The following is a 26,393-nucleotide window of genomic DNA, read 5'->3' on the forward strand; positions in this document are numbered from 1 at the left end:
TACATACATACATACATACATACATACATACATATATTGCATACTGACTGTAATATTTCCATAATTTAAAGGGATAAAAGGACAAAGAGGTCTTCAAGGTGAGCCTGGATTTCCCGGAAGAAATGGTATTGCTGGCAGGAATGGAGAACTAGGACTTCCTGGTGAAAAGGGCTTTAAGGTATACCTGATTGTTTTGGCAGTTCTTTTCCCCTTCATTGTAACAATGAGGAAGTAAACTAACCAGGAGTTGTCTCTCTATGTGAAAGGGCTGAGAGTTCTGCACAGTTCTTATATTCAAAGCCAGCTCCTAAGCTCAGAACATGCTCAGTGGCACCCTATTCTTCAATTCTAACAGTATGCCTTTTGCACCTGGATGTGGTTGTTAGATTATGGGGTTCTAGTGCAAAGCCTCCAATAGAGATACAACACGAATAAAACCAACAATAAGGACATGCCCAGCCCAGAAATAAAACATTGATTTAACAAGTCCATCATTCAAAAGGAAATATTACTCATGAGTAAGCTGCTGTGAACAAGTGAATCTCAAGGCCCTTTTGGAAAACCTGGTGAATTTAAGGGGATCAGCTGGAAGTGAGTTCAAATATATTTATTGTCCATTTGTATCCATTGTTTACAGGGGCTTGATGGAAGAGCTTTGCCAGGTGATAAGGGATTTCCTGGTTCCCCTGGACTTCCTGGCCCCAAAGGGCCAATAGGACCAACAGGTTTTGGAATTCAGGGTCTGCAAGGTGTCCGGGGTCTGCCTGGGAGTCCAGGAAGCCCGGGTATTAGAGGACCACCTGGCCCAAAAGGTGAAAAAGGTAATGTATGTATTTCACATTGAAAAGAGAACACTCTGTTGGTTCAGTTGTTTGAGAGGTTGGGTCAAACCAATTTATGGTTGCTTTTCTTCTAGGTGCTACTCTTCCTTACACAGCAGCATACCCTGGGAATCCAGGTGCACCTGGTTTTAAAGGTATATCAGGTATGACTACAAAAATGAAATAAGGTACTGTCAGAGCTGCTACCAGGTCCCAGCTCACATAGGACCACGCCACACAGCGTCCACTTTAAAAGAGTCTTTATTGAGTTACAGGTTTCATTTCCGAACTGCAGCGTGCAGCTCTACACCTTCTGCTCTAGGTCGGCGAAGACCCGTCTGAGTCCCCGCCTCTTGCACACCAGCTTAATACCCTAGCCTTGCTCCACCTCCTTCGCCTCTCCCTACGTCTCTGGGTCCTTCTGCCCCCCTGGGCCTCCTCCCTTCTACTCTCCTCTGACGCTGACCCCCCTGATCCTTCTGCCTCCTTGCGGCGGGCTTTAGGACCTGGCTCACTCTCCGGGCTGCTTACTGCTCCAGCTTCCGCTGCATTTGAACTTGGCGCGCGCGCCCAACTCTCTACTTTCCTCTTAACCGTTGCCTCGCTCTCTGAGGAGGGCGTGACCACCCCTGACTCGTGCCCTCCCTCCTGCTGACAGCCTCCGGAACCCGATGCCTGGCTACCTTCCTCCCTGCTGCTCTCAGTCTTGAGCGTGGGTCCCGACTTCCAGCTGCTGCCGCCCTCAGTTATGAGCGTGGGTCCCGACTTCCAGCTGCTGCTCTCTGAATCTCCTCTGTTCCCTTCCTCCTGGGGTGTCCCCCCGGATCCCCCCCTTGCTCTGCTCACTGGGGCTCCCTTTTGGGAGTCCTCTGACTCACTGCTTAGGCTTGGAGATCTCGGGTCGTCATCATCACTCATTCTCCCTTCGGCTTCCTCCCCCTCGCTCTCTGTTTCCACCCTTCTCTGCGTCTCTGCTTCTGAACCCCTGACATCCATCCCCCCCTCGAAGCCCCCCCTTCCCCCCTCCCCGCTGTCAGGTGTGGGTGCTGGGCGCTCCATCATCATGGGAGGGAATGCTGGATACAGGTCGCTCCCCGTGGGTGGCCGCCAACTGAAGACCTCCGAGTCTTCCCCCTCGCGGTCGTCGACGTTGACTTGTTGCTCTTCCATCTCTGTACCGCCGTGCTCGAACCCGAGGTCCTCCCCGAACACGTCCATGTCAGTCTCTGCGTCGGTCGCTCGACCTGGCATCTCCAGCCACTTCCTGCGCCATCGCTCCTCTGGTCGATCGTCCCACCAATACGAGTTGCCTGATGCCGAACCTGCCGGTGAACCTTCTGGGGAACGGGTGCTCCGTGCGGGTTCCCCTTCTGAGTCGAATCCATGGAACGTGCTGGAAGAAAGTGTGGGTGTGAACAACCAGTCGTCGAAGAAGCTCGCTGGCATGGGTTTGTGTGGGAAGAGGGCATGAAACTCGTCCTTGAGCAGGGGTTCCTCCAAAGCGTAGTCTGGTACCCAGCTATTGGCGCTGGCCCGGGTGCCCTCTCTGGCTAAGAGGTATTCGACTCCCTCTTCCCCCCATCTGGAGTCCAAAATCTCCGTGACCTCGTTGATGTGGTCCTGGTGCTTCACCTCCCGCGTCTCCGTCCGTTCCCGGAGCGGACTTGGCGCCGTCCCTGGCTCCTGGAACCTGTGAGGTGCTTTGTAGGGAGTGAGCACCGACCTGTGGAACACCGGATGCATTCTGGAACCCTCCGGCAGCGCCAGTCGGAAGGCTACCGGGTTGATCTGCGCTTCGACTTGGTACGGACCGATCTGCTTGTGCCCCAACTTCTTTTTGGCAAGTGACCTGGTCGGCACTGCGTGGGCTGCCAACCAGACCCAGTCTCCCACTTGGATCACTTCGCCAACCCGCCTGTGCTTGTCAGCTTGCACCTTGTAGGCGTGCTTAGCTAGCTCCAGCTGCCGTCTGAGTTGATCGTGGACCGCCTGCAGCTCTGACGCGAACGCGTCCGCCGTCTGTGGTTCTCCTTCCCCCACTCTCTCCAGTCCCGGGAAGGTTCTGGGATTCCTCCCATTGTTGGCAAAGAACGGCGTCACTCCTGTGGACACGTGCTTCGTGTTGTTGTAAGCGAACTCGGCTAGCGGCAGGTAATCCACCCACGTCGCAGGCTGTTGATTGGCATAGCATCTCAGGTACTGCTGCATGATGGCATTGACCCTCTCTGCTTGCCCGTTGGTCTGCGGGTGTCTTGCTGATGCCAGATTGACCTTGACATTTAGAAAACCCATCAGCTTCTGCCAGAAAGACGAGATGAACTGGCGTCCGCGGTCGGACAGGATAGACCGTGGCAGGCCATGCACTTTGAACACGTGATCTATGAACAGTTTGGCGGTTTGTTCCGCCGTGGCCACCTTCGCACACGGAATGAAATGTGCCATCTTGGTGAACAAGTCCACCACCACTAGCACAGCTGTCTTGCCTCTCGAGCTGGGTAAATCCGTCACAAAGTCCAGGGCCACTCTCTCCCACGGTTCAAACGGTGTTTGCAGCGGTTCTAACAGTCCCGCCGGTGGTCTGTGTACCGGCTTGGCCCTCTGGCAGGTGTCGCACCTCGCGACGTAGTCCGCGACCTCTCCTCTCAGCCTGGGCCACCAGAAGTCTCTCGCGACTAATTCCATCGTTTTCTCTGTGCCAAAGTGACCGGCCGTGGGTGCGTCGTGCAACTGTTGCAGTACCTTGGCGCGAAGGTCGTCTCCTGGTACATAGACAACCCCTTTGCGTAGGAGCAAGCCGTCCCGCACCTGGAACTCGTCCGTGGTAGCCGTGCCTCTGAGCAGTTCCGCCATCTTGTCTTGCGCGAATGAGTCGTCCCGCAATGCACGTCGCACCGCATCCAGGTCTACTGTAGCTGAGGCACACGCCCAGGCCGTCGGTGCGAAGATGTGCATGGCCGCCGCTGGCGTCACCTCTTCTAGGTATTGCGGTTTTCGGGACAGTGCATCCGCCATGATGTTGGTGTCGCCTGGGACGTACTCTATTCGGAAATTGAAGTCAGCAAAGAACTCCGCCCAACGTATCTGCCTCTGGTTCAGGAACTGAGCCGTGCGCCAGTGCTCCAGATTCTTGTGGTCCGTGCAGACCTGCACCGTGTGCTTGGCGCCGATTAGGAAGTGCCTCCACGCCTTGAAAGCTGCATGAATGGCCAGCAACTCCCTGTCCCAGATGGTGTAGTTCTGCTCCGACTTGCTGAGCTTTCTGGAGTAGAACGCTCCCGGCCGCCACACCCCCTGCGGGTCTCGCTGCAGCAGGACAGCTCCCACGGCTCTGTCTGACGCGTCTGTCTCTACCCTCAACGGCTTACTGGGGTCGATATGCAGCAGTTGCTTCTCCGATGCGAAGAGATGCTTGAGCGCTTGAAAGGACTGTTCCGCCTGCTCCGTCCAGATGAATTTCTTTTTTTTGGAGCTGAGCGTGTCCGTAATTGCTGCCGTCTGCATCGCGAACCCCTTGATAAACTTGCGATAGAAGTTGGCGAAGCCGACAAACCGCTGGACCTCCTTCCGGTTGCGCGGGCTTTTCCAATCCAATACCGCACGAACCTTGGTGCTGTCCATGGCTATCCCCTTGTCCGACAACTTGTATCCCAGGAAATCCACCTCCGTCGTGTCGAACTGGCACTTCTCCAGCTTGGCGTACAGTCTATGTTGTTGCAACCTGCTGAGCACCTCCCTCACGTCTCGGTCGTGAGCTTGCTGCGAGTCAGAGAAAATCAGGATGTCATCCAGGAAGCAGACGCATGTCTTGTAGAGGAGTCCCTCCAACACGTGATGCATAAAAGCTTGAAAACAGTGAGAGCCATTTTGTAATCCAAAGGGCATAACTCTGTATTCGTAGGTGCCCAGCGGTGTGAACATGGCCGTCTTCCACTCATCGCCCTCCCGCATGCGGATGAGATTGTACGCCCCTCGCAGGTCCAACTTGGTGAACACGCGTCCCTTGCGCACCGTCGCGAGGAGGTCGTCAATCCTGGGCATGGGGTAATCAGACGGTTTGGTCATCTGGTTCAAAAGGCGGTAGTCCACAACTAGTCTTTTTTGGGGCGTGTCTTTCTTTTTCACGAAGAAAACGGGACTGCCCCCCACTGCCTTGGACTCTCTGATGAAGCCACGCTCCAGATTATGCTCGATGAACTGTTTGAGTTCCTGCATTTCATCTTCAGACATGGAGTATAGCCGCCCCTTCGGCAGCGTCGCCCCCGGTAGGAGGTCAATCCTGCAGTCATATGGCCGGTGAGGGGGTAGCTTGTCCGCCTCCTTCTCGCAGAAGACCTCCAAAAAGCTCGCGTATTTGTGGGGGACCGCTTGCAACGTTCCCAACTGCAGTTGTGATTCCTCCTCCTCTCCCTCCCGTCGGGGCAGGATGCAGTGTTCTGCGCAATAAGAGGAGCCGAAGATCAGTTGTCTCTGGTACCAAGCCAGTGTCGGACTGTGCCTGTCCAGCCAACTCATGCCCAACACAATGGGCGTGTCCGACAGTTGGGTGACATTAAAACTGATGACTTCCCTGTGGTTGCCAAGGCGCATCACCATCGGTGGCGTCTGCTTCACCACCTGCCCCCCTAGCAACTCTCTGCCATCCACTGTGACGACTTGCAGGGGCAGAGTGGCAGGCAATAGCTGTATAGCGTGCTGCTCCACAAAGCTCTGCGCTATAAAGTCTGCGTTGCTTCCAGAATCCACAGAAAGCGGCACTTCGATAGTGACGCCATCGGGTAGCTGGAGAGATGCTGTGAGCTGCACTACTGGTTTGGGTGGGAGGGGATCCGTGGGTTGCAATATTGCTGGGGACTGCTTCACAGATGCGTCTGGCTGGGCCCCAGTGCCTCCGTCTCCAGCCAGACATCGTCGTTTCCCTGCTGTGGTTCTCCTTGCTGCGTTGCTGCAGTCACCATTGCTGAGGCTGCAGTGTGCTTGTGGAGCCTCCGGGGACACTCCTTCGCCAAATGGCCTGGATCCTCGCAGATGTAACACTTCCTGTTCCCTCTAGGAGGCTTCGCTTTCACTGCTGCCGGTGCTAGGGCTCTGGCTGCTGACTGAGCCCTTGCACCTCCAACCTCCATCGGTTCCCCTCCCCCTCCTGGCGGAGGTGTGGATTGCGCACGCGCTGCTTCCCTCGGAACGAAAGAGAAACTTCTCGCTGCTTCGCGCCCTCCACGTCCTTCATCTCTGCACCATGGACGTTCTTCCAGCCTCACCCCCACAGTCAGCGCCCTTTGGACCACCTCCTGCGTGCTTCGGGGCCTCTCCCCCCTTGCAATTTCATCCTTAACCGCAGAACTTAGACCCTCCCAGAAGAGGTCTCTGACAGGGGGCGAATCCCGATCCCATTCTAAAGCACTGACCAGCGCAAAAAATCGGGCGTGATACTGCCGGACGCTCGCCCTCCCTTGTTTCAGTCCATGAATCTCCCGTCTGGCAAGATCCACATCAATAGTAGACAAAAAACACGCATCCATCGCTTTGATAAAGGCATCTGCATTCTGAAGCGCCGGATCTTTATCCCTCCACAAATTGCGCAGCCAGGCTTTGGCATCCCCATGCAAATGGGACAATATGAACCCCACCTTCTCTTCCTCATCTCTAAAGTCTTTTGCCAGCAGTTGCAGTGCGCACATTACGTCTGCTCTAAAATTAGGGTACTGTTGCAAAGTCCCATCGAAGTGAGCCACAAGCCCTCCTGCTCTCCGTGCCAATCCCACGCCCTCCGGTCTGGGTCCCGGTTGCCCTTGCTTAACAAGCATTTCAAACCTGGCGTGTAGGTCTCTGTAGGCGGCTGTAGTCTCCTCCTCCCGTTTCTTGGAAGCCAATACCTCTGAGGACAACTGGGTCACTGCCTCTTGCAGCGCGGAGATCCTCTGTTCTTCCGTCATCTTGCTAACCTTTGTGAGCTCGCTTACAGACACCCCTCTTCCTCCCCTAGCGGCTTCTGCTCCCGCTGCGAGGTTTCAGGTTTCTGAAGCTTTGATGAGACGGGTCTTACTGTCAGAGCTGCTACCAGGTCCCAGCTCACATAGGACCACGCCACACAGCGTCCACTTTAAAAGAGTCTTTATTGAGTTACAGGTTTCATTTCCGAACTGCAGCGTGCAGCTCTACACCTTCTGCTCTAGGTCGGCGAAGACCCGTCTGAGTCCCCGCCTCTTGCACACCAGCTTAATACCCTAGCCTTGCTCCACCTCCTTCGCCTCTCCCTACGTCTCTGGGTCCTTCTGCCCCCCTGGGCCTCCTCCCTTCTACTCTCCTCTGACGCTGACCCCCCTGATCCTTCTGCCTCCTTGCGGCGGGCTTTAGGACCTGGCTCACTCTCCGGGCTGCTTACTGCTCCAGCTTCCGCTGCATTTGAACTTGGCGCGCGCGCCCAACTCTCTACTTTCCTCTTAACCGTTGCCTCGCTCTCTGAGGAGGGCGTGACCACCCCTGACTCGTGCCCTCCCTCCTGCTGACAGCCTCCGGAACCCGATGCCTGGCTACCTTCCTCCCTGCTGCTCTCAGTCTTGAGCGTGGGTCCCGACTTCCAGCTGCTGCCGCCCTCAGTTATGAGCGTGGGTCCCGACTTCCAGCTGCTGCTCTCTGAATCTCCTCTGTTCCCTTCCTCCTGGGGTGTCCCCCCGGATCCCCCCCTTGCTCTGCTCACTGGGGCTCCCTTTTGGGAGTCCTCTGACTCACTGCTTAGGCTTGGAGATCTCGGGTCGTCATCATCACTCATTCTCCCTTCGGCTTCCTCCCCCTCGCTCTCTGTTTCCACCCTTCTCTGCGTCTCTGCTTCTGAACCCCTGACAGGTACTATTCTTCCATGGAAGCTGTTAATGTCTTCAGGTTATTCAGAATTAAACAGACTTCTGTGATTTAAAACTTACAGTAATGAGGTGTAGGGTAAGAATTCTCAAGATTGGAAAAGATTGGAAAAGAAACACAAATGCGAGGTTATCATAAATGATAGCTTAAAATTAAAAGCAGGGCTAGAACCTCCCTAATACTCTATGCAAAAAACACCTTTTGTTTTTCACTGGTTTCTGAACTTGGTGGGAAAATAAAATTTGGTATGCTCCTCTTATATGGTTATATCATTTAGATACTCTCCGGGTGGTAGTGCAAGGGAAATCTCTAATATAAGTCTCAGAACCATTTTTCCATGTGTTTTGGAGCACAACTATGATTAAAAGCGGTCAAATCTGTCTCCGTATTTCATTTGTTTGGTAAAAGCCAAGGAAATGGACTAAGTGGTAATTCTTTACAAGTATTATTGTCTTTGGCCAGCTCCTGGATAGTCAGAAAACATGGATAACTTACTGACTTTCCAATGCAATTGCTTTAGGATAACTCATCATCCTGCCAGTTGAATTGCTTGGAACTTCCTATCTCTTAATGTTATCACTTAATATTAATTATTATTTAATGTTGAATTAGAGTTGCTCATACTTTTTTTAATGGAGACTTGAATGGCAGAAATTACACATTGCCAGACAAGGTATGTGTATGCATGATGAGGTAGCGTGAACACGAAACCTATCAGTCATAAGAATGCATTTATTTATAAAATGGATGTAGCTAGGTCTGTGGAACAAACCTTCCACAGAAGGTTTGAAAGCATTGAACTAAGCTGTGCACAATCTGTCTATTCAGGCCCGAAAGGATTGAGAGGGCAGCCTGGGCGAGCTGGTCCCAATGGTTTTGATGGCTTCAAAGGCCAACAGGGCAGACCAGGAATACCAGGCAATCCTGGTCCAGAAGGTAAGTGAAAGAAGGGCAGGGTGTATTCATTTGATGAGTATGGGTATGGACTGGTTTTAATATATATTCTGTTTTCTTCTTCTGAACCTCATGCTTATTGTGCAACTGAAGCACCTGAATGTTGTCAGGTCATTTAAATAAAGTCCGTTTTAGAAAAGAATTGTAGCTCACATGCTTTTTCTCCAGTGCTTGGCTCCCATTAGATCTTGTTTCCCGCAAGATGTAGTGATGGCCACCAACCTGAATGACTTTAAGGAGGAATAAATAAATTCATGGAGAACTACTGGTGGCTACTACCCATGATGGCTATGTTCTACCTCCATTGTTTGAGGCAGTATGTTTCTGAATACCAGCTGATGATGATAAGCTGGAAAGAGAGATTCAGGTTCCATATGTGGGGTTCTGGTGGGCATCTGGTTGGACACTGTGAGGACAGGATGCTATATTAGATGGGTCTTTGGCATAATTCAGCAAGGCTCTTCTTATGTTTGTTGAAACCAGTCAGGAAGCAGATCTTAAACCTCTGCCTGAGGCTCTGAAGAGCTGGTTTGAGACACATTTCCCAGTAGTGATTCAGGTCCCAGACTGCTATAGCCTAAAATAAATCATCAGGTTAGAAACTTGCACTAAATAAAGAGGTAGATTAATCCAGGGTAGCAAATGTAGTACCCACCTCTGCAATATGCTGTTGGATCACAACTCCCATCCGCTCCGGCACAGCAAATGGTCTGGGATGGTAAGATCAGCTATCCCTGGATTAATGTTATCCCAAAAACTGACAATCTCCACTTTCTTTCAGTTAAATTGCTTTGAGTGTTTGCAATCCTTAAGAATGAATTCACAGGGATAAGGTGAACACACAAAGGACAGATCTAACAGCCATGATGCATAAATTCAATCTCCAGGTTCACAGGCAGTTGAGTTGGCATCCATCTGTCTTGATGGACAATGGAGGAGTGTGCCTTTGGTGGTGAAGTCAAATTGTTGGAAGGTTGCAGCATCTGTTGTGGCTGTAGATACTGATACGGGAAAGACATGTTTTGTTGCAGCTGGGGCAGATGAAGACCATGCCCCATGGCATTTCTTCTCTCGGTACTCTTCCCAGTGGTCATTCCTCCTCCGGGCACTGCTATGAACTCACAACCTAACTGCCTGACTCAAGGTCATACATTCACAGACAGTATGCCACTGATATCAGTTCCTGGTTGCAAACAATGAGGAGGAGCTACTGTCTTCATGCCTAATTATGACCTCCCCATAAGTGTCTGATTGGCCACTGATTGGGAAACAAGCTGCTGCACTATATGGATCTAGGAAGCTCTCTTTACATTCTTATTTCACAAATGATATCATTACAAGTTGAAATTAAACAAGTTAAGCAAATGATCCTATGTCATCTAGATTTCATTATTCTCTAGGTTTCAGGGGTGAGACTGGTGATCAAGGTGCACAAGGTGAAAGTGGTCCAAGGCTGGATGGTGCTCCAGGGTTGCCAGGTCCTCCTGGTCTTGAAGGTCCAAAAGGCATTTTAGGTGACAACAGTTATGGTCCTCCAGGAATTCCAGGCAACAGAGGTCTTCCCGGTTCACCAGGCCTGCAAGGCTTAAGAGGTGAACCAGGTTTTGCTGGCCTTCAAGGTATGATGCATATTTGTGCATGATTTGTTACTGATAATTGACTATAAGCTGCTTCTCCTCAAAAATATGTTTCTGGAGGGGAAAAATAAAAATAGCTCAATAAATAATGCCTGATCCAACTGCACTGGCTACTGATTAGTTTCTGTGCCTAATTTAAAGTGCTGGTTTTGACTTACATAGCTTTAATTGTCTCAGGACCGCAATATCTCAAGGACCGCCTCTTTCTATATGAACCTACCCAGACCCTGATATCATATTCTGATGCCCTTCTTCATGTGTTCCCTCCACAAGAGGTTTAGAGGGTGGCAACAGGAGAATGGACCTTTTCTGTGGTGGCTCCCCATTTGTGGAATGCTCTCCTGAGGGAGGTTCGCCAGGCACCTTCATTATAAGACCTTTAGATGCCAGGCAAAAAAAGTTCCTCTTTAACCAGTCCTTTAGCTGATTAACATCCAATGCCTTTTTAAAATGTGTTGGGAGGGGGTTATTGGGTTGCTTTTGTTTTTATTTTGTGTATTTCATGTTTTTATATTGTAATTTTATCTTGTGAACTGCCCTGAGACCTGCGGATATAGGGCAGTATATAAATTTAATAAATAATAATGATAATATTATTTATTATATTCAAGAGGTTGAATGCTGAAACAGTCTGGATATGTTTGGGAAACCCTAGTTGAAAATAAGATTGAGAGTAAGAAAAAAGGAAAGGAAAAGTGAGGGGTTCTACAGTGGGGAGATCTCAGAAGCATAGCAACTCACAAAAAACAGTCCAGATAGCTTCACATATTTACAGTTTGTCTCTTTTACTTATTCTTGACTCGGGTCAACAGAGAATTCTACCATTTCCCATGTGGTAGAAATGATCACTAATTGGGCATTTCCAAATCATGTTGTCAGCGGCTGCCTCAGGTCTCAGCTCACAAAAGACCAACGCCAAGCTCTTCTTATATACAAGGATGTTTATTGCAGTTCATTATTGGTTCCACAACCGAGGCGCGCAGCCCCGAGTCTCTAACGTCAGACATTTGAAGTCCCCTCTGAATCGGTCCCGCCCCTGCACCAACTTAAGAGGCTTGTGCTAGACCACCTCTTCCTGTCTTTCCTTTTCCGCAGGGTCTTTCTGCCCCCCTGGGTTCCTTCCCTCCTGCTCTCTCCTGAAGCGGATCCCTGAGATGCCTGTTCCCCCCTCCTTCGTGCTTTGGGGCTGGGCTCCTCCTCCGGGCTTTCTCCATTTCCGCGCGCCTCCACATTTGAACTTGGCGCGCGCTCGCTACCCCTGACCTTCCTTTTGACACTTACACTACTCCCTGTACTACTCTCCGCCTCTTCCGGCAGGACGTTCTCCCCAGATCTCCTTCCCCTGTCTCTTTCCTGCTCCGCTCCGTGTGTCACACTGGGAACCCCCCTCTCTTCCCTTCGTTCCTGCTGGGAAGCTGGCCCCGATCTCCCACTCCCGCTCGGGGTTTCCCTGCTGCTTCCCTGCTCCTGGCAGGTCCCCCCTGTGACCCCCCTTGTCCTGACTAGGGGCGCCCCCTCCTGAGAATCCTCCGATTCACTTGAGAGACTCATGGAAGATCTCAAGTCATTGTCATCCTCTTCCTCACTGTCCTGGGATTCTTCCTCGTCGCTCTCCGTCTCCTCCCTCACCTGTGCCTCTGTCTCTGAACCCCTGACACATGTTAATCTGATCTCTGGTAAATTCTGATCTCTGGTAATCTGATCTCTGGTAAATTAATCTGATCTCTGTAATCTGATCTCTGGTAAATTCCATCTCCAACTGTGGGTTGATGAAGATTGGGGCAACATCATCACTCTAAAAGGAGCGCAGTATATCCTAAATATCAATTTCTGCTGGGCATTGTATGTGTCAAACAGTGCCATCAAGATTTGAGAGAAAAGCGACTTTCACTTACTCAGTTTCAGAAGTTCTATTCAGATTTGCTTTATTGCATACCTGCTCTTTTCAAGTCACAGGTTGATCATTTTGTGACAAGCCTCAGTATGCTGTCAGCATTGCCATCACCTTGTGAGGTTTCTGGGGTTGGGGGTTGCAATACAAGCTGGAAGGACAGGTCATATTGTGAAGCCAGCCTGCCCCGATATTGTTCACTTTGCCTGTGTGCAGCAGAGGGGAGTGAAAATGTCCCTTTTAAGCTCATGAAAGTAAAGGACAACATCCTGTGAATATAAATATATTTCCCCAGGTCTCGTCTTTCCATGCAGCAACGTGAAGTGATTGCTTTGGATAGAAACTCCCAGCAGGGATTTCATTTTACTATCTTCAGTATTATTTCTGTATGGAATGTGAGGAGCATAAGCTCCAGTCTCGTGCAAAGGGTGTCTTCTCTTTTCTTTCTGTTTCATGCTGCAGAATTGAAAATGTGTAAGGCTAGATCTTCCAAAATGAACATATTGAATGAGCTAAAATGAGTCAAAGACACTGTTCATGATGGCTTAGTGTGAACGCAGGGGCTCTCAGAGAAAAGATGCTAACCATTGTGCTCCTCCCTAGTTGTTCTGCTGCTGAACAGTACTTTGCTAAGCCATGCCTTGGCTTGGTGTGTTCATCCAAATTTGAGCTTGTGGCTTAGCCATGAGCCCTGTTTCAGCTGATATGCCAAGCCAAACTATGGCTTGGGTCAGTGTGGCCCAACAGTAAAACAACTGGGGAGGAGTAAAGCAGCTGGGATCTTTTCTCCAGAGGTTTGCCTTAGCATGAAGTTCAAACCAGGCCCAGTTGTTTCAAACTAAATTATTCCGATTTTGGGGGGGCTTCATAAATGAATTATCCTTGCAGGACAGCCTGGCATCCCAGGATTTCCAGGAGCTAAAGGTCTCAGAGGTAGAAAAGGTGACATAGGAGTCACAGGAGGCCCTGGGTCACCTGGTCTGCCATGTGACAAAGGCTTGCAGGGGCTGCCAGGACCTCCAGGCTCTTTTGGACCACCAGGCTTTCCAGGTAAGTGCATCATTATCCTTGCAAATATTCAGGTGGGAGTCTAAAGCATACCGGTTGACCCAGGTATTTGATGGCTGAAATATATTGTGGTTAGCAACCTTGAAATCTTTGAGTGCTTTCCAACAAATTACTTCTGTTAATGCAATTGTTTCCACTTGTGCATAGGCATGTGTATTGGTCAAACTAGGTGTGGCATCTCACTTTAAAAAATAAATAAATGTGGCACCATTTATGTACATGGCACTACAAAGATCAGATACGACAGATACCTGCCTCAACTGTCTAACAATGTAAAATTGACACAAATAGGAAATGAGAGAGGCAGGCCAAGGTAGCCGTGGGGGGAATGGATGTGTGCATAGGCAGGGCATAAAGAGGGGGAGCGACCCAGCTTGTACATGCTGAACATCTGACATTTCAATTCTTGCTGTAAACAATTTGATTTCGCCATCTTGTTTGCTCTCCTTCCCATGTACCATGGCTTTAAGAATTCAGCAGAGCAATTCCAAGGAGTCTGTAGAGCTATGGTTTTAACTTTTATCAACATTTTAATTTTTATTTGGAATATTATTTTGATACTGTTGTTTTGGTTAATTGCATTTTATATGGTTTTGTAAAAAACTTTTGAGACTTTAAAATATATATTATTTATTCTATGGAAACACAGTAGTTGTTAAGGACATATTTTTGCATTTGGTGCATCTCTCCCTCCGTGCCCCTCCTAGGTTTACAAGGCTTCAAGGGTCCTAAAGGTGATATGGGTGCACCAGGCCCAGCTGGAATGAAAGGCATGCCTGGATTTCCTGGAGTACAAGGGCCACCTGGCCTCCCAGGCTTAAGAGGAAAACCAGGTCTTCCAGGGGAAAATGGATTGCCAGGCCGCCCAGGGCAAAAAGGTATGTGGATTCTAAATGAAATGGTCTTTGTTTCAGATGTAGCACAGTTCATATATACAAATAGTGTTTCTAACCATCACCTCTCCTTTCTTTGGTCTTCAAAAGCTAGGAGATGGGCCATTTGGGATTTGCAGAGTCATGACCAAATAAGGATACACTGTACTGGGCCCCAGAAATCCAGCCCCCAGCCCCTACTGCAGTCCCATTACAGTGGTGCCTCGCAAGACGAAAAGAATCCGTTCTGTGATTCTCTTCGTCTAGCGGTTTTTTCGTCTTGCGAAGCAATCCCATTGACGGATTAGCGGATTAGCGCTATTAGCGCTTTTAGCGGCTTATCTGCTGATCGGATCAGCTGATAAGCAGCTTAGCGGCTTAGAAAAAGGGGGGGAAGGGAAAAAACCCAGCAGGAACTCGCATGACATTGTCGTCTTGCGAAGCAAGCCCATAGGAAATTCGTTTTGCGAAGCAGCTCCAAAATGGAAAACCCTTTCGTCTAGCGAGTTTTCCGTCTTGTGAGGTATTCGTCTTGCGGGGCACCACTGTACCATGAAGAGAAAGCAGACGCTCCATTGAGAATATTTATGGAAATTTATTTCCCAGTATGTGCCCACTGTCTAGATCTTGTGCGATTTGCTGGAGCCAATCAGGACCAATGTTAAGAGCAGAACAACATTCTGAGGAGTGAATTGCTGGCCCATGGCCTTCTTTAGGACAGAAAAAGTGTTTTGTGCAGTTAAAGTAGGGCTCCCACCTGTGACATTATTAATCCAGCAATCCAGTCTTTTATTTAAGTGCACTAGAATCTGCATTTTTCTTTCTGAAGGGAGCCAAGGGTCCCAAGGAATGCAGGGTTTCCCAGGACTCCCAGGAAATGAAGGAGAAATGGGAGTACCTGGTATGAAAGGTGAAGAAGGACAAGCAGGTCTATGTGGCCCTCCAGGAGAATGTGGGGCTATGGGATTAAAGGGTATGTAGAATGATCTCTGTAACTTGTCTCCTGAATTACTTTGGCATGTAGTGTGTTCCTTTTCTCCTAGTCAGATAAAGATTTTCTTAAGTTGGTAATAGGGCCATAGGAAGTTGCCCTTATACTGAGTTAGGCCACTGAGCCATCTAGCTCAGTAATGTCCACAATAGTGTTGGCATACGTCTATCTCGAGAGACAAATGGAGTGTGCCTCTGGGGGTGAAGTTAAACTGCTGCATTAACAGCACCAAAGTGACCTCGCTGGAGTGCCAAAGTTACTCCCAAAGTTAAAACACAATTCTTAAAAACTGTGAGACCATACTATATCAGTTATTTCAAAGGCCTGGGAGAATAGAAAGGTTTTCACCTGCTGCCAAAAAGACCATAAAATTGGTTCCAGTAAATATTCCTTCAGAACTTGCTCCCCGCCATAGAGTTTTGTTAAAGCTATGGTTTGTCGTCTTGTGATTTCCTAAGCAGAAACAAGGAAACAGAAACAACAAACGTCTGAATACTACAGTTCCCGTCCTCTAAGCACAAAGCAAATGTTTAATATGCGGTACCTGCCCAAAGCAGTAAATATTTAGGCCACAATTAGGAATCCCAATAGTAGGATAGGTGGGTGGGCGGGCAGCTATGCTGTCCTGAGCGAATCTCTGCCTACATTCAATACATTCTACCTCTTTAAGGTGAAAGAGGACCTCCAGGAGAGGATGGCCGTGTTTTCATATTGAAAGAGAAAGGACAAAAAGGGGAGCCAGGGTTTCCTGGTGATAAAGGCATCCCAGGAACACAGGGTAAGCAAACTGCTTGTTTTCAGGTTACACAGAAACCAATAACTGTAACGTTAAGTCCAAACCCTAGCTGACATCTTCATATGCTATCTAATTTTTGGAAGGCACTAATACATCTGCAGCTGTTGTTGTAGAAAGTTATTCACTAGTACACGTCTGCTGAAATTAAAAGGCGAATCAGACAGATTTTTTGTTTACTTAGTCAATTAGCAATGAACTGGCCAGTTGATAACCACTGCTCACGAGCTGTTGCTTTATCATATGAACCCAGCAGTGTGCATTTACTGATAGGCACTATGCTGTAGGAGATTAGGCGCCACCTTCATCATTCATGTTCAGTGACTGCAGTATCACAGGATAAACAGCAGAAGAAGCTGCTTCACACTGAGTCAGACCATTGGTCCATCTATTTCGGTATTGACTACAAGGATTGGTAGCAGCTCCCCAGAGTTCCAGACAGGGAGTCTTTCCCAGTCCTACCTAGAGATGGTGGAGACTGAACGTGAAACCTTTTGCAGGCAAAGCGGATGCTCTATCCCTGAGCTTACAGCCCTATTCAGTGATTACAGTGTAAAAGGAGACTAATCAATATAAACTCACACTACAAGTGTCTAAAACCTTAATTAGGTACTTACTACACAGGGACACGGGTGGCGCTGTGGTCTAAACCACAGAGCCTAGGGCTTGCTGATCAGAAGGTTGGCGGTTCGAATCCCCGCGACGGGGTGAGCTCCTGTTGCTTGGTCCCAGCTCCTGCCTGCCTAGCAGTTCGAAAGCACATCAAGTGCAAGTAGATAGGTACCACTCCGGCGGGAAGGTAAACAGAGTTTCTGTGGGCTGCTCTGGTTCGCCAGAAGTGGCTTTGTCATGCTGGCCACATGACCCGGAAGCTGTCTGTGGACAAACGCCGGCTCCCTCGGCCGGTAAAGCGAGATGAGTGCCACAACTCCAGAGTCGTCCGCGAATGGACCTAATGGTCATGGGTGCCTTTACCTTTTGCTTACTACACATCCCTTTCATATGACCTCAGTATGAGGCCACTTCAATAAAAAGCGAAACCTCTCCTCCTAAGGGTTTTTTACTTTTTTAAGTTATTGTCTAGATCTTACCAGTATTTTTCTTCTAGAAAAAAAGATGCTGGTACTGTGTACCTTTGAGTACCCCCAGAAAAAAAACACTGGCTCTTACTACTGTGTTGTATCTACGTATCACACAGCAAAATTGTTCTGATGCACAATATGCTAGATTCCATTTTTAATTTCAGGTTCTGTAGTTTTTCTGATTTGTTTTGTTGGGGGGGGGGTTGCATTCCCTTCTGTGACTAGAAAACGGAACAACTTACAACAAGCTCTTGAAATAATTTCAGGTGATAAAGGCAACACTGGATTCAGAGGAATCCCAGGATCGCCAGGCAGAAATGCACTTCCAGGTACTCAAAAAGGCGAACCTGGCGATGCTGGACAGGCTGGTTTTCAAGGACCTCCTGGTCTCCCAGGACCTACAGGACTGAGAGGAATCACTGGCTTTCAAGGACCACAAGGTGACCAGGTAGAGTGAGAATATTGTCACAGTGTTTCTCTGAGGGACCCTTGAGGAAAGCCTAGGAGGGGGTCAGTGCCCAGCATAGTACTGGCACCCAGTTGTGGCACACATTCTCCTGGTGTCAATGTCTCCAGTTTTAAGTGCGAACTGAATACTTGTATTTTCTGTCAGGCTGTATTGCGTGTTTTGCTTTTCGCCATCTTATGTTTTTATTGTTGTTGTCTGCCCTTGGGTCATAGGATTAAGGGTAGGACACAAGTTTTTATCAGTAGTGGATGGCATGATGGAGTGGAGGTGCTTACCTGACCTCCTGGCAGGTGAGTTGCTGGGAGGGGCAGAAGGGAGAGAGGCAAGGCTGCTGTGGTGCAAACCCACTAGCAGAGCCAATCTACTGCTTCTGCTGGTACAACCGTACCACCTGCCCACCATCTCCCCTTCTCTTTTCTGGTAAGCAGTAGCTAGCAGGTCAAATACGAATGAATAAATTTGCCTTTTACTTGCTTTTCTATCTCAAAGTTAATGATCATCATATTTATTGTTTTGCGCAATTCTCATTATGATCAGTGTCTTGAAGCAAGTTGAACAAGAAACCAATAGGTCTGTATTACAGAGCAGTTTACACTGACCACTTACAAATCTTTAAGCAGCATAAAGCCTTCTGTGGGAAGAGTAGAGATCAGAAAGGAGAAGGCTGAAGCAGTTTCTGTTTTAGATACATTCTTGCTAATTACACACAAACTCTTTCTTTCAGTTCTTCATATTATAAAAGATCAAAATTTGACACAGAAAACAAGACCCTCATTTATTTTTAATTTGCAGGGACAAGTGCTGTAAATTTTACATATAATTGATGGGCATTCTTCTTTTGATAAAATAATTAGGGTGCACAGGGATTGCCAGGGATTCCAGGAAGTTCAGGACTTGATGGTGCAAAAGGATCTAAAGGTAATGCTGCAATGGTAATACATCTGTGCCTGACAGTTACTGTTCAGATTTCTGTAGATGCATTAGGAAAAATCAATACAGTGGAACCTTGGTTTTCGAGCGTCTCAGAAGCCGAACGATTTAGAACCCAAACACCGAAAACCCGGAGGTGAATGCCTTGGAAATTGAAAGGGGTGTGTCTCTCCATTTTCTCAATGGAATTTGCCGACCACCCATTGCCCCTTCGGATGTCGAACGTTTCGGAAGTCGAACGGTCTTCCGGTAGGGATTACGTTTGACAACTGAGGTACCACTGTATACAAACAGAAATAATTTCTGGTAACAAAATACTATCATGCTGGCTATATACATTGATTAAATGTTTGATAGATCATGCTGAAGGGGAAAGGCTGGCACCATACTAGTTTTTATATGGCATTACATGATTTGGAGAGCACAACAAAATGAGTATTATAAAATGTTATTGCGAATTTTCGGGATGATAAAACAGAACTGAATTAGTTGAACATCACAAAGTGATTGATTCAGAAATAGGAAGATTCGTTTTGTGAACCAGTGCCCCTGCCTAATTAGCAGGTAAAGCACCTTTCTCTGTTTGTATTGACATTGTCAAGACCAATATCCACATTTGTTCTGCTGATGTAGTTGCACATTTTAGGCTCTTTTTTTGTAAGAGTATCATTGACCGTAATCCTGAAACCATTTGACATATATTAAGATCCCTTGAAAGATTCTCTACTGGCAAACAAAGAAATAACTACAGGTTGTTTAAAGGTTTCAGAAGCTACTTATACATGAGATGCTACTTTTGCAGGTAACAGAGGTGACCCAGCTGTCTCTTATGGCCAGCCTGGTAAGAAAGGTCCTGCAGGAGATCGAGGATTGCCAGGTGATGATTCTTTTGGTCATTTGGTTATCAATGGACAAGCTATCTAACTAGTGTATTTATCTTGTGTATTTATATCTTTTCACTAATTTGAGCCAGACATTTATGACTTCATGATTTGAAGCGATGATTTAATTCAAATCCATACTTTATGCTACAGACACATTTTTCAAGCGCTCTCTGCATGTCTCCAGCTGATCACCATGAAGTGAAGGGGCAATATGTCCCTGTAAATACACAGGAGTGTATGCTGGGCACATGCACTCACATTTATAGCATGTTTATGAATCTGCATTTCCCATCACACTTCAGTGTTCACCATGGCAAATATGAGCATGCATGTGAAACTGGGACTAGGCTAATAGCAATAACAAATATTTGCTATCCTCCAACCTTTTTTTAGATAGATCTCCTCATTTGTTCATAGGGTGGGGATTGAAAGAAACACTTTAAACAGCTTTAAATGTGACAAGAGAAACTGAAAAACAATTCTTTTTTTGAGACGTTTTGGGTCACAACTAGCATCAGCATGTGGCAAATGCTGATGCCTCACTACTGATACTCTGGGCCAACATTGAGAGAAACCACCATCTTCATTGCCTATAGCCCCAGTCCATTGCAGTGTCTGTCTGCAATGGTATGCTAGAATCCTTAGACATTGTGGAGGAATGACGATGGCTATGGCTGAAGTCAACCAGTTGAGTACCCTGAGGCAGGAGCTGCAGTTCTTTTCGACACAGCCACTTGTCCTTGTTTCCACTGCCTACCTATGCCACATGGTAAGCTCATCAGGGAATGGCAATAAGATGGCCAGAGCCATTTCAAACCTCATGCTAGCCTTGGATATTCAGTTATGCTGCTGTTACTTTGGGACTCTTGTTGCCTACCTTCATGTCAGTCATTGCCTTCATCTGCTCAATCTTTATAAATGCAAATTAGTAGATGTTGTGAGATGGTGGATGAATGGTGGAGTGAGATGCCTTCACGCCATTACATTCTGCTCTATTCCGCTCATGGAAGGAAGCTGCAGAAGACAATATACTAATGTGTTTCCAAAAAGCTAATACAGTACACTATGCTTGAGCAGTGAAGCATGCCTATGTATGTATGGAATTTGCCATTTTAAAAAAGTTTCGCTAAAAATATATTATAGTAAGAGTTGCTTTGTTTGTATGGTTTGGTTTAAGGACTTGATGGATTACCAGGGGACCAAGGAATCACAGGTGTTCAAGGGAGACCAGGAAGACAGGGACCCAAAGGACTAACTGGATACTCAGGAACACCTGGCTTCCCAGGTGAGGTGGAAGTGAAAGAAAAGTTAGCTGGACTTTAAACATAATAAGCTTTTATGGGCCATGATGACATCAGTTGAAAAGGAAACATCAACATGCAATCAAACCAGAAAATATATGAAAGTCAAGGTGGTCTTATACCCATGATCATCCTCATCCCTGTGGGGGAAAGTCCAACAAGCTTTCCTAGCTGAATGGAAAGGTCCATGCTGTATTTCTTTTAAACAAATCTTGCTGTTTTGTAATTATTTATTTGTTATTCTTACTATATTTTTTACATCAACTCGGGACATACATGAGAGGCGATTAACAATAATGTCATTTCTAGCAACCAGCATAATCATAAAATATACACTGGAGAAAATGTAAGTATTGTTTAATTATGAGGATTGTGTCTTCAACCTGCAGGTATCCAGGGAGCTGCAGGCATTCCAGGAGCACCAGGTGAACAAGGTAACCCTGGTCTTTTGGGAGCTCCAGGTTTTCAAGGATTACCTGGCCGTCCTGGGAGAAAAGGTAACTATTGTGAAAAACATGTGGCAGTGAATGTAATGATGTGGACTAAAGGTGATAACATAAATTGTATATTCCTCTGTGCTTTGAAGGAATACAGGAGTGGAGAAGCGCAAGCCAGGGACCACATACTATCAGCCCCTAAAATGACTATCAGTGGCCTGAAAAAACTGTTGAGTCAGCTCCTCCTCTACCCTCCTTGGGGCTGTTTTCCAAGTGTGCCCTGAGGAAAGGCAGAAACACAAAGCTCAAGCCAGGGAGCTCATGCCAACAGCTCCTGAAGGGACCATTAAGTCTGTCTCAGAGAACTCTGTTTTATATTTTCTACCCTCTTCTTTCTACCCCAACATAGATCCTAACAAAGATAACCCCTTGCACTGCCATTAACCTAAAGGGGGTGAAGCTTCCACTGCTGTTTTCCTTCTCAGGCTAATTGCAGAGCAGGGGGTGTACGCAGTATTGTCGGAATTGCATCACATTGTCCCCTCCATTCTTTTTCTCCATCTTGCAATATTTCAAAGGCCTTTCGGGACCGCCTGGATTAAATGGCCTGAATGGACTACAGGGTCAAAAGGGCTTGCCAGGATCTCCAGGTAAATAATGAAACTACCATTATAAAATTATAATTTGAAAAAATAAATAAATACGAATGGAATTACTAGTAGAGGCTCAATCAAATGTTAAGCCGCCAACTGGCATTAATTTTAACAATAAACGATAGATTTTGAATTTTATGTGAGGTTTGGCTTCAGCTGACACTAGTTAATGCTAGCATGGTGAAAATCAGCCCGGGCTTTAAAAACAGTGTCGTGGAATTTCCATTAAGGGCAACAGCTATGGAGAATTTTCCTTTTGCTAACCAAGTTATCTATAGCATTTCAAACAGATATATGTCTGATAGGACCATACTCAGATATTGGAACCCATTGCCTAAAAGTATGTGCAAAAGCACACATGCTGTGGTTGCAAATCTTATCCTCCAGCAACAGCCCCCATGCTTCTGTTGGGATACTGCCAGGGAGACAAAGTCCATCATGGCCCCAAGCCGTCTGCCGGACGATCCATCGATCTCCCGTAGGCACACAGTATCAGCAATTAGCGACATGAGTTTCTAGAAAATATCTTGCCACATTCCGGAGCTCATGCACACTCTATCAGCAGATAATGCACAGCAAAAGTTGCACTCAGGAGAGCATTATTTACAAGTTTTATTCAGCGTTTATCAGAACAAAGAAAGACATGACTGCCTGCGTCAATGTCTCCAGCACAGAGAGAAACGAAAGCAAAGACACAACAGAAACATCCTGTGAAAACAGGAAATACGCAGGCTGTGACACAAACATCCTGCTCCCTTTTAAGGTGGAACGGAAATATCCTAACATCCTCCCCCTTTCCGTGTAACCTGTAGTACCTGTGGTTCAACCCAATTGCAACTTCTGTACATAAACCTTAAGTTGTTCTCTTAGACAACAGATCAGCAGGAATTTCATTTCCTGGCATGTAGGACACCTGAATGAGTCCTTTCTGAATACACTCTCTTGCACGATGTAGCTTAATCTGCAAGTACTTGGTTCAGAGGTATTGCTCTGAAGTGCTTACTGGTTTTGAGCAGTCTTTTGGGGAGGATAAAAGGGGCTGAGGCTGAAGGGGGAAGCTGAATATCCTGGGCAAGGCACTCCTATACAGTGCTACCTCTGGTTACAGACGCTTCAGGTTACAGACTCCGCTAACCCAGAAATAGTACCTCGGGTTAAGAACTTTGCTTCAGGATGAGAACAGAAATCGTGCAGTAGCAGTGCGGCAGCAGCACGAGGCCCCATTAGCTAAAGTGGTACCTCGGGTTAAGAAGTTTCAGGTTAAGAACGGGCCTCCAGAACGAATTAAGTTCTTAACCCAAGGTACCATTGTATAGTGACTTAGGGGCCATAGGGGCTACAATTTCTTGAATCATTTTTATCGCATGTGTCTTCCAAAGGGCCATGCTCTCTTCCCACTCCCCACCCCACAAATTTATTCTCACTACAACTCTCTGAGGCAGGTTAGGCTATGAGAGAGCAACTGACTTGCCTCAGATCCACATGAACAAACATGGACATTGAGAGTTGGCCAACCTTGGATAGCTTCACCTGGAAAGGAAGTGCTTGGGTGTCTACTTTATGCATATGTCTTTTATTCATTATGAAGCTTCATTCTGTGTGCATTTATTATTCTCTTTATAAAGGTTTAAGTGAAATGGGGCCTGCAGGATGCATAGGAGAACCTGGGCCGAAAGGCAACAGAGGAGAACCTGGACTACCAGGAATTTCCCGTCCGGGTCCCCCTGGAGATGCAGGACTACTAGGTCCCCCTGGTAAGAAGCAGTTTTCTCCATGGGAGGAAAACAGCTAATCTATTACTACCCCATTGAAGAGGAGGATGATGATGTTTGTTTCCTATTTAATGTCATGAACAACAGCCAATAGGTTTCTAGGACACTCATGTAAACAGATTTCACAAATAATTAAAGCAAGGGAAATGCACTATGGGAAACATTTGTGTTATCTTAGATATATATGGTGCCGGAAAGAATGGTTCTGCCACACAAACAAGCTATAGAGTCCACACAACATAGAGTAAAATGCCTTTGCAATGAGGTTCCTATTGGTCAGTATTCAACATTTTGGTATCTCCTAAAATATAAAATAGCACAATAAACTCTCTTCTTCTTCTTACAGGCAAGCCAGGTGCTTCTGGGTCTGCTGGTCCTATGGGACAGCCTTCTGTAAATATAATTCCTGGGCCTCCAGGTGACCAAGGCCCTGCAGGATTAGATGGTGTTAGAGGTATGACTGGCATAATAAAGCAGTTAAAGTAGAACAAACCCTCCTATATGCTAGACGTGTAGCAGAAATGTTATTTTCCAATTGAGTTTGAGAGCAGGAGGGGGTCCTCCTTTTGGAGAAAGTAATCAAATAATTAACTTTGTTATGCCTTTATTCTGTAAACCACTTTGAAGGCCTTTGACATTGAAGTAGACTTTTTTAAACAACAACAACAACAGCACACAAAGATGATATGTAAACTGTTGGCTGCTCCTAAACCAGATACGAGAAATTGAAGAAACAGATTGAAGGGCTATAGCTACTGTAAGTGGTAAATAATGTTGATTGAAGCTCCCAGGTTCACTCCTCAGGATCTCCCAAGTAGGACTGGGCGGTGGGGGGATTACTTTGGAGGTCTATTCTCAGTCAATACAGTCAGTGTTGTGCCGTCCAGATATGCCCCACAACTCTCATCTTCCTTGATCATTGGCATGCTTTCTGGAGCTGATAGGAGCTGTAGTCCAACAACATCTGGAGGTCACCACATGACCCACACTACGTGGAGATATTACCGAACTACAAGGACCAGTAGTCATATTCTGTATGGCAACTTCCTCTGTTCTTATGATCCAACCAAAGGATACTGAATACTGTTCTGCCTTCCTGTCCAAAGACCAAAATCCCCACCTCCCAATTGTTAAGGAGACGTGTGCATAAGCCTGCTTCAGCCCCCTATCCTTGCTTGGTATGTTTATTCCAACAGTACTTAATTTTCATTCCAGGTCTCCCTGGCAAACCTGGTCCTCCAGGGAAGACTATTCTCATTAAAGGAGACCCAGGTGACTGTGGGGCTTTGGGGGCACCTGGGGCTCCTGGTCCTCCTGGCAAACCTGGACCTAAAGGTATCTCGGGAAATCAAGGAAGAGAAGGCTCAAAAGGTATGGCTTGAGATAATGGGTTTAGCATATAGCAGATCCAATAACAGAACTTTCTTAATTCATCTGAATTCTCATTGTTAAGGTCCAGCGGGAAATCCTGGCCCACAGGGACCTCCTGGTGCCCCTGGAGAGCCTGGAGATCAAGGTTTGCGAGGATCAACTGGTCGTATGGGTCCCAAAGGTAATACCTAACATTTTTTATACCTTGCTATATGCAGTGGCCATTCTGAATTCACATTTGGTCATGTTTGCAGCAGTCTTTCAGTGCTCTACCCAGCCACACAGCTAGTGGGGGGGGGCATTGCAGTAGATTTTCTTAGTTGCAACCCACACATAAAGCAAATATCCTAGACCAGAAGAATGGAGCAGATCCACACTGCAAATAGGATTAGGCAGCTAATACAGTGCATCCCGGGATGCGGGTGGCGCTGTGGGTTAAACCACAGAGTCTAGGGCTTGCCGATCAGAAGGTCGGCAGTTCGAATCCCCACGAGGTGAGCTCCCATTGCTCGGTCCCTGCTCCTGCCAACCTAGCAGTTCAAAAGCACGTCAAAGTGCAAGTAGATAAATAGGTACCGCTCTGGCGGGAAGGTAAACAGCGTTTCCGTGCGCTGCTCTGGTTCGCCAGAAGCGGCTTAGACATGCTGGCCACATGACCCGGAAGCTGTATGCCGGCTCCCTCGGCCAAGAAAGTGAGATGAGCGCCGCAACCCCAGAGTCGGCCACGACTGGACCTAATGGTCAGGGGTCCCTTTACCTTTACAGTGCATTCCAAGTCCTGCCTCCTGCTTTCTAAACCCGTCTCTGCTTATACATATGACTGCTATAACACATCTGGAAGAGGAGAATTTGCCAGTAGCACTGAAGTTCTACTCTGTCCTTTTATAGCAACGTGGGTCACATTGTTCAATTGGCTGAGTACTGGTTTAGCAACAGGGTCTGTGATGTAGCAGGTCTGTGGGTTAAATATATGCATACTTAGCATGCTATACATGAGGCCTTCACTCACCTGTTCAAATGCTGATTTAAGTGACAAATATACACACACAGCTTATGAAAGAGTTTGTTTTTTAAAATCTACCATTTAAATTTTTTTAATTAAGATTAAGGACATATTGTATACGAAAGGAATGCCTGAAAAGGATGCTGGAGAATAATACAGTAATAATACTTATAACTGTAATAATACTTCCTTAATTGTAAGTTATTAACATTTGCTTGTTTTTCCTTTACTTACGTATTAATTTCTAGTAAAGGCATAGGTATTTAATGGGACTGAATGACAGGCCTTTTCTTGAAAAAGTTTTTAGTCCAGCAGTGTTGCAATCAAGCTGAAAGGAAGATTGCAAAGTCAGAGAACAGTGAAAACGAAGGTTCATGGCAGCCTATCGAAAAGTTCCTGGATGGCATTTCCCACCATTGGGATGGTACTTCCTACAGGGCTCAAATGGCGAAGCACAGGACTTCTTTTTGGAGGAATCACCTTCCGCCTCCCAGAGCAGCTCTGTCTGAATCGAGCGTTGGTCAGGCTCCTACAGTCTGACCAAATTAAGAGCTTTTTAAAAACTTCTTTTCCTTCACTGTTTCCTCTTTCGATTCCTCTTTTCTC

General features: G+C 47.1%; 1 protein-coding gene across 3 annotated transcripts in view; it reads left to right on the forward strand.

The window, feature by feature from the left end:
• The window catches only part of COL4A4 (collagen type IV alpha 4 chain), a 77,098-nt gene that overhangs the window by 42,708 nt on the left and 7,997 nt on the right, over positions 1–26,393 (forward strand). For all 3 annotated transcript variants that reach the window (XM_082221690.1, XM_082221692.1, XM_082221691.1), the window contains 19 exons: positions 72–178; positions 638–821; positions 917–985; positions 8,508–8,615; positions 10,034–10,252; positions 13,050–13,211; positions 13,937–14,107; positions 14,931–15,074; positions 15,763–15,870; positions 17,234–17,415; positions 18,291–18,354; positions 19,169–19,243; positions 20,428–20,535; positions 20,941–21,048; positions 21,567–21,638; positions 23,267–23,395; positions 23,760–23,867; positions 24,629–24,784; positions 24,867–24,965. In XM_082221690.1, coding sequence (XP_082077816.1) covers positions 72–178; positions 638–821; positions 917–985; positions 8,508–8,615; positions 10,034–10,252; positions 13,050–13,211; positions 13,937–14,107; positions 14,931–15,074; positions 15,763–15,870; positions 17,234–17,415; positions 18,291–18,354; positions 19,169–19,243; positions 20,428–20,535; positions 20,941–21,048; positions 21,567–21,638; positions 23,267–23,395; positions 23,760–23,867; positions 24,629–24,784; positions 24,867–24,965 — 2,373 coding nt within the window. The remainder of the gene's footprint in view (positions 1–71; positions 179–637; positions 822–916; positions 986–8,507; positions 8,616–10,033; positions 10,253–13,049; positions 13,212–13,936; positions 14,108–14,930; positions 15,075–15,762; positions 15,871–17,233; positions 17,416–18,290; positions 18,355–19,168; positions 19,244–20,427; positions 20,536–20,940; positions 21,049–21,566; positions 21,639–23,266; positions 23,396–23,759; positions 23,868–24,628; positions 24,785–24,866; positions 24,966–26,393) is intronic.

Source organism: Podarcis vaucheri (genome assembly GCF_965113315.1).
Source record: "Podarcis vaucheri genome assembly, chromosome: 5".
Lineage (NCBI taxonomy): Eukaryota > Metazoa > Chordata > Lepidosauria > Squamata > Lacertidae > Podarcis > Podarcis vaucheri.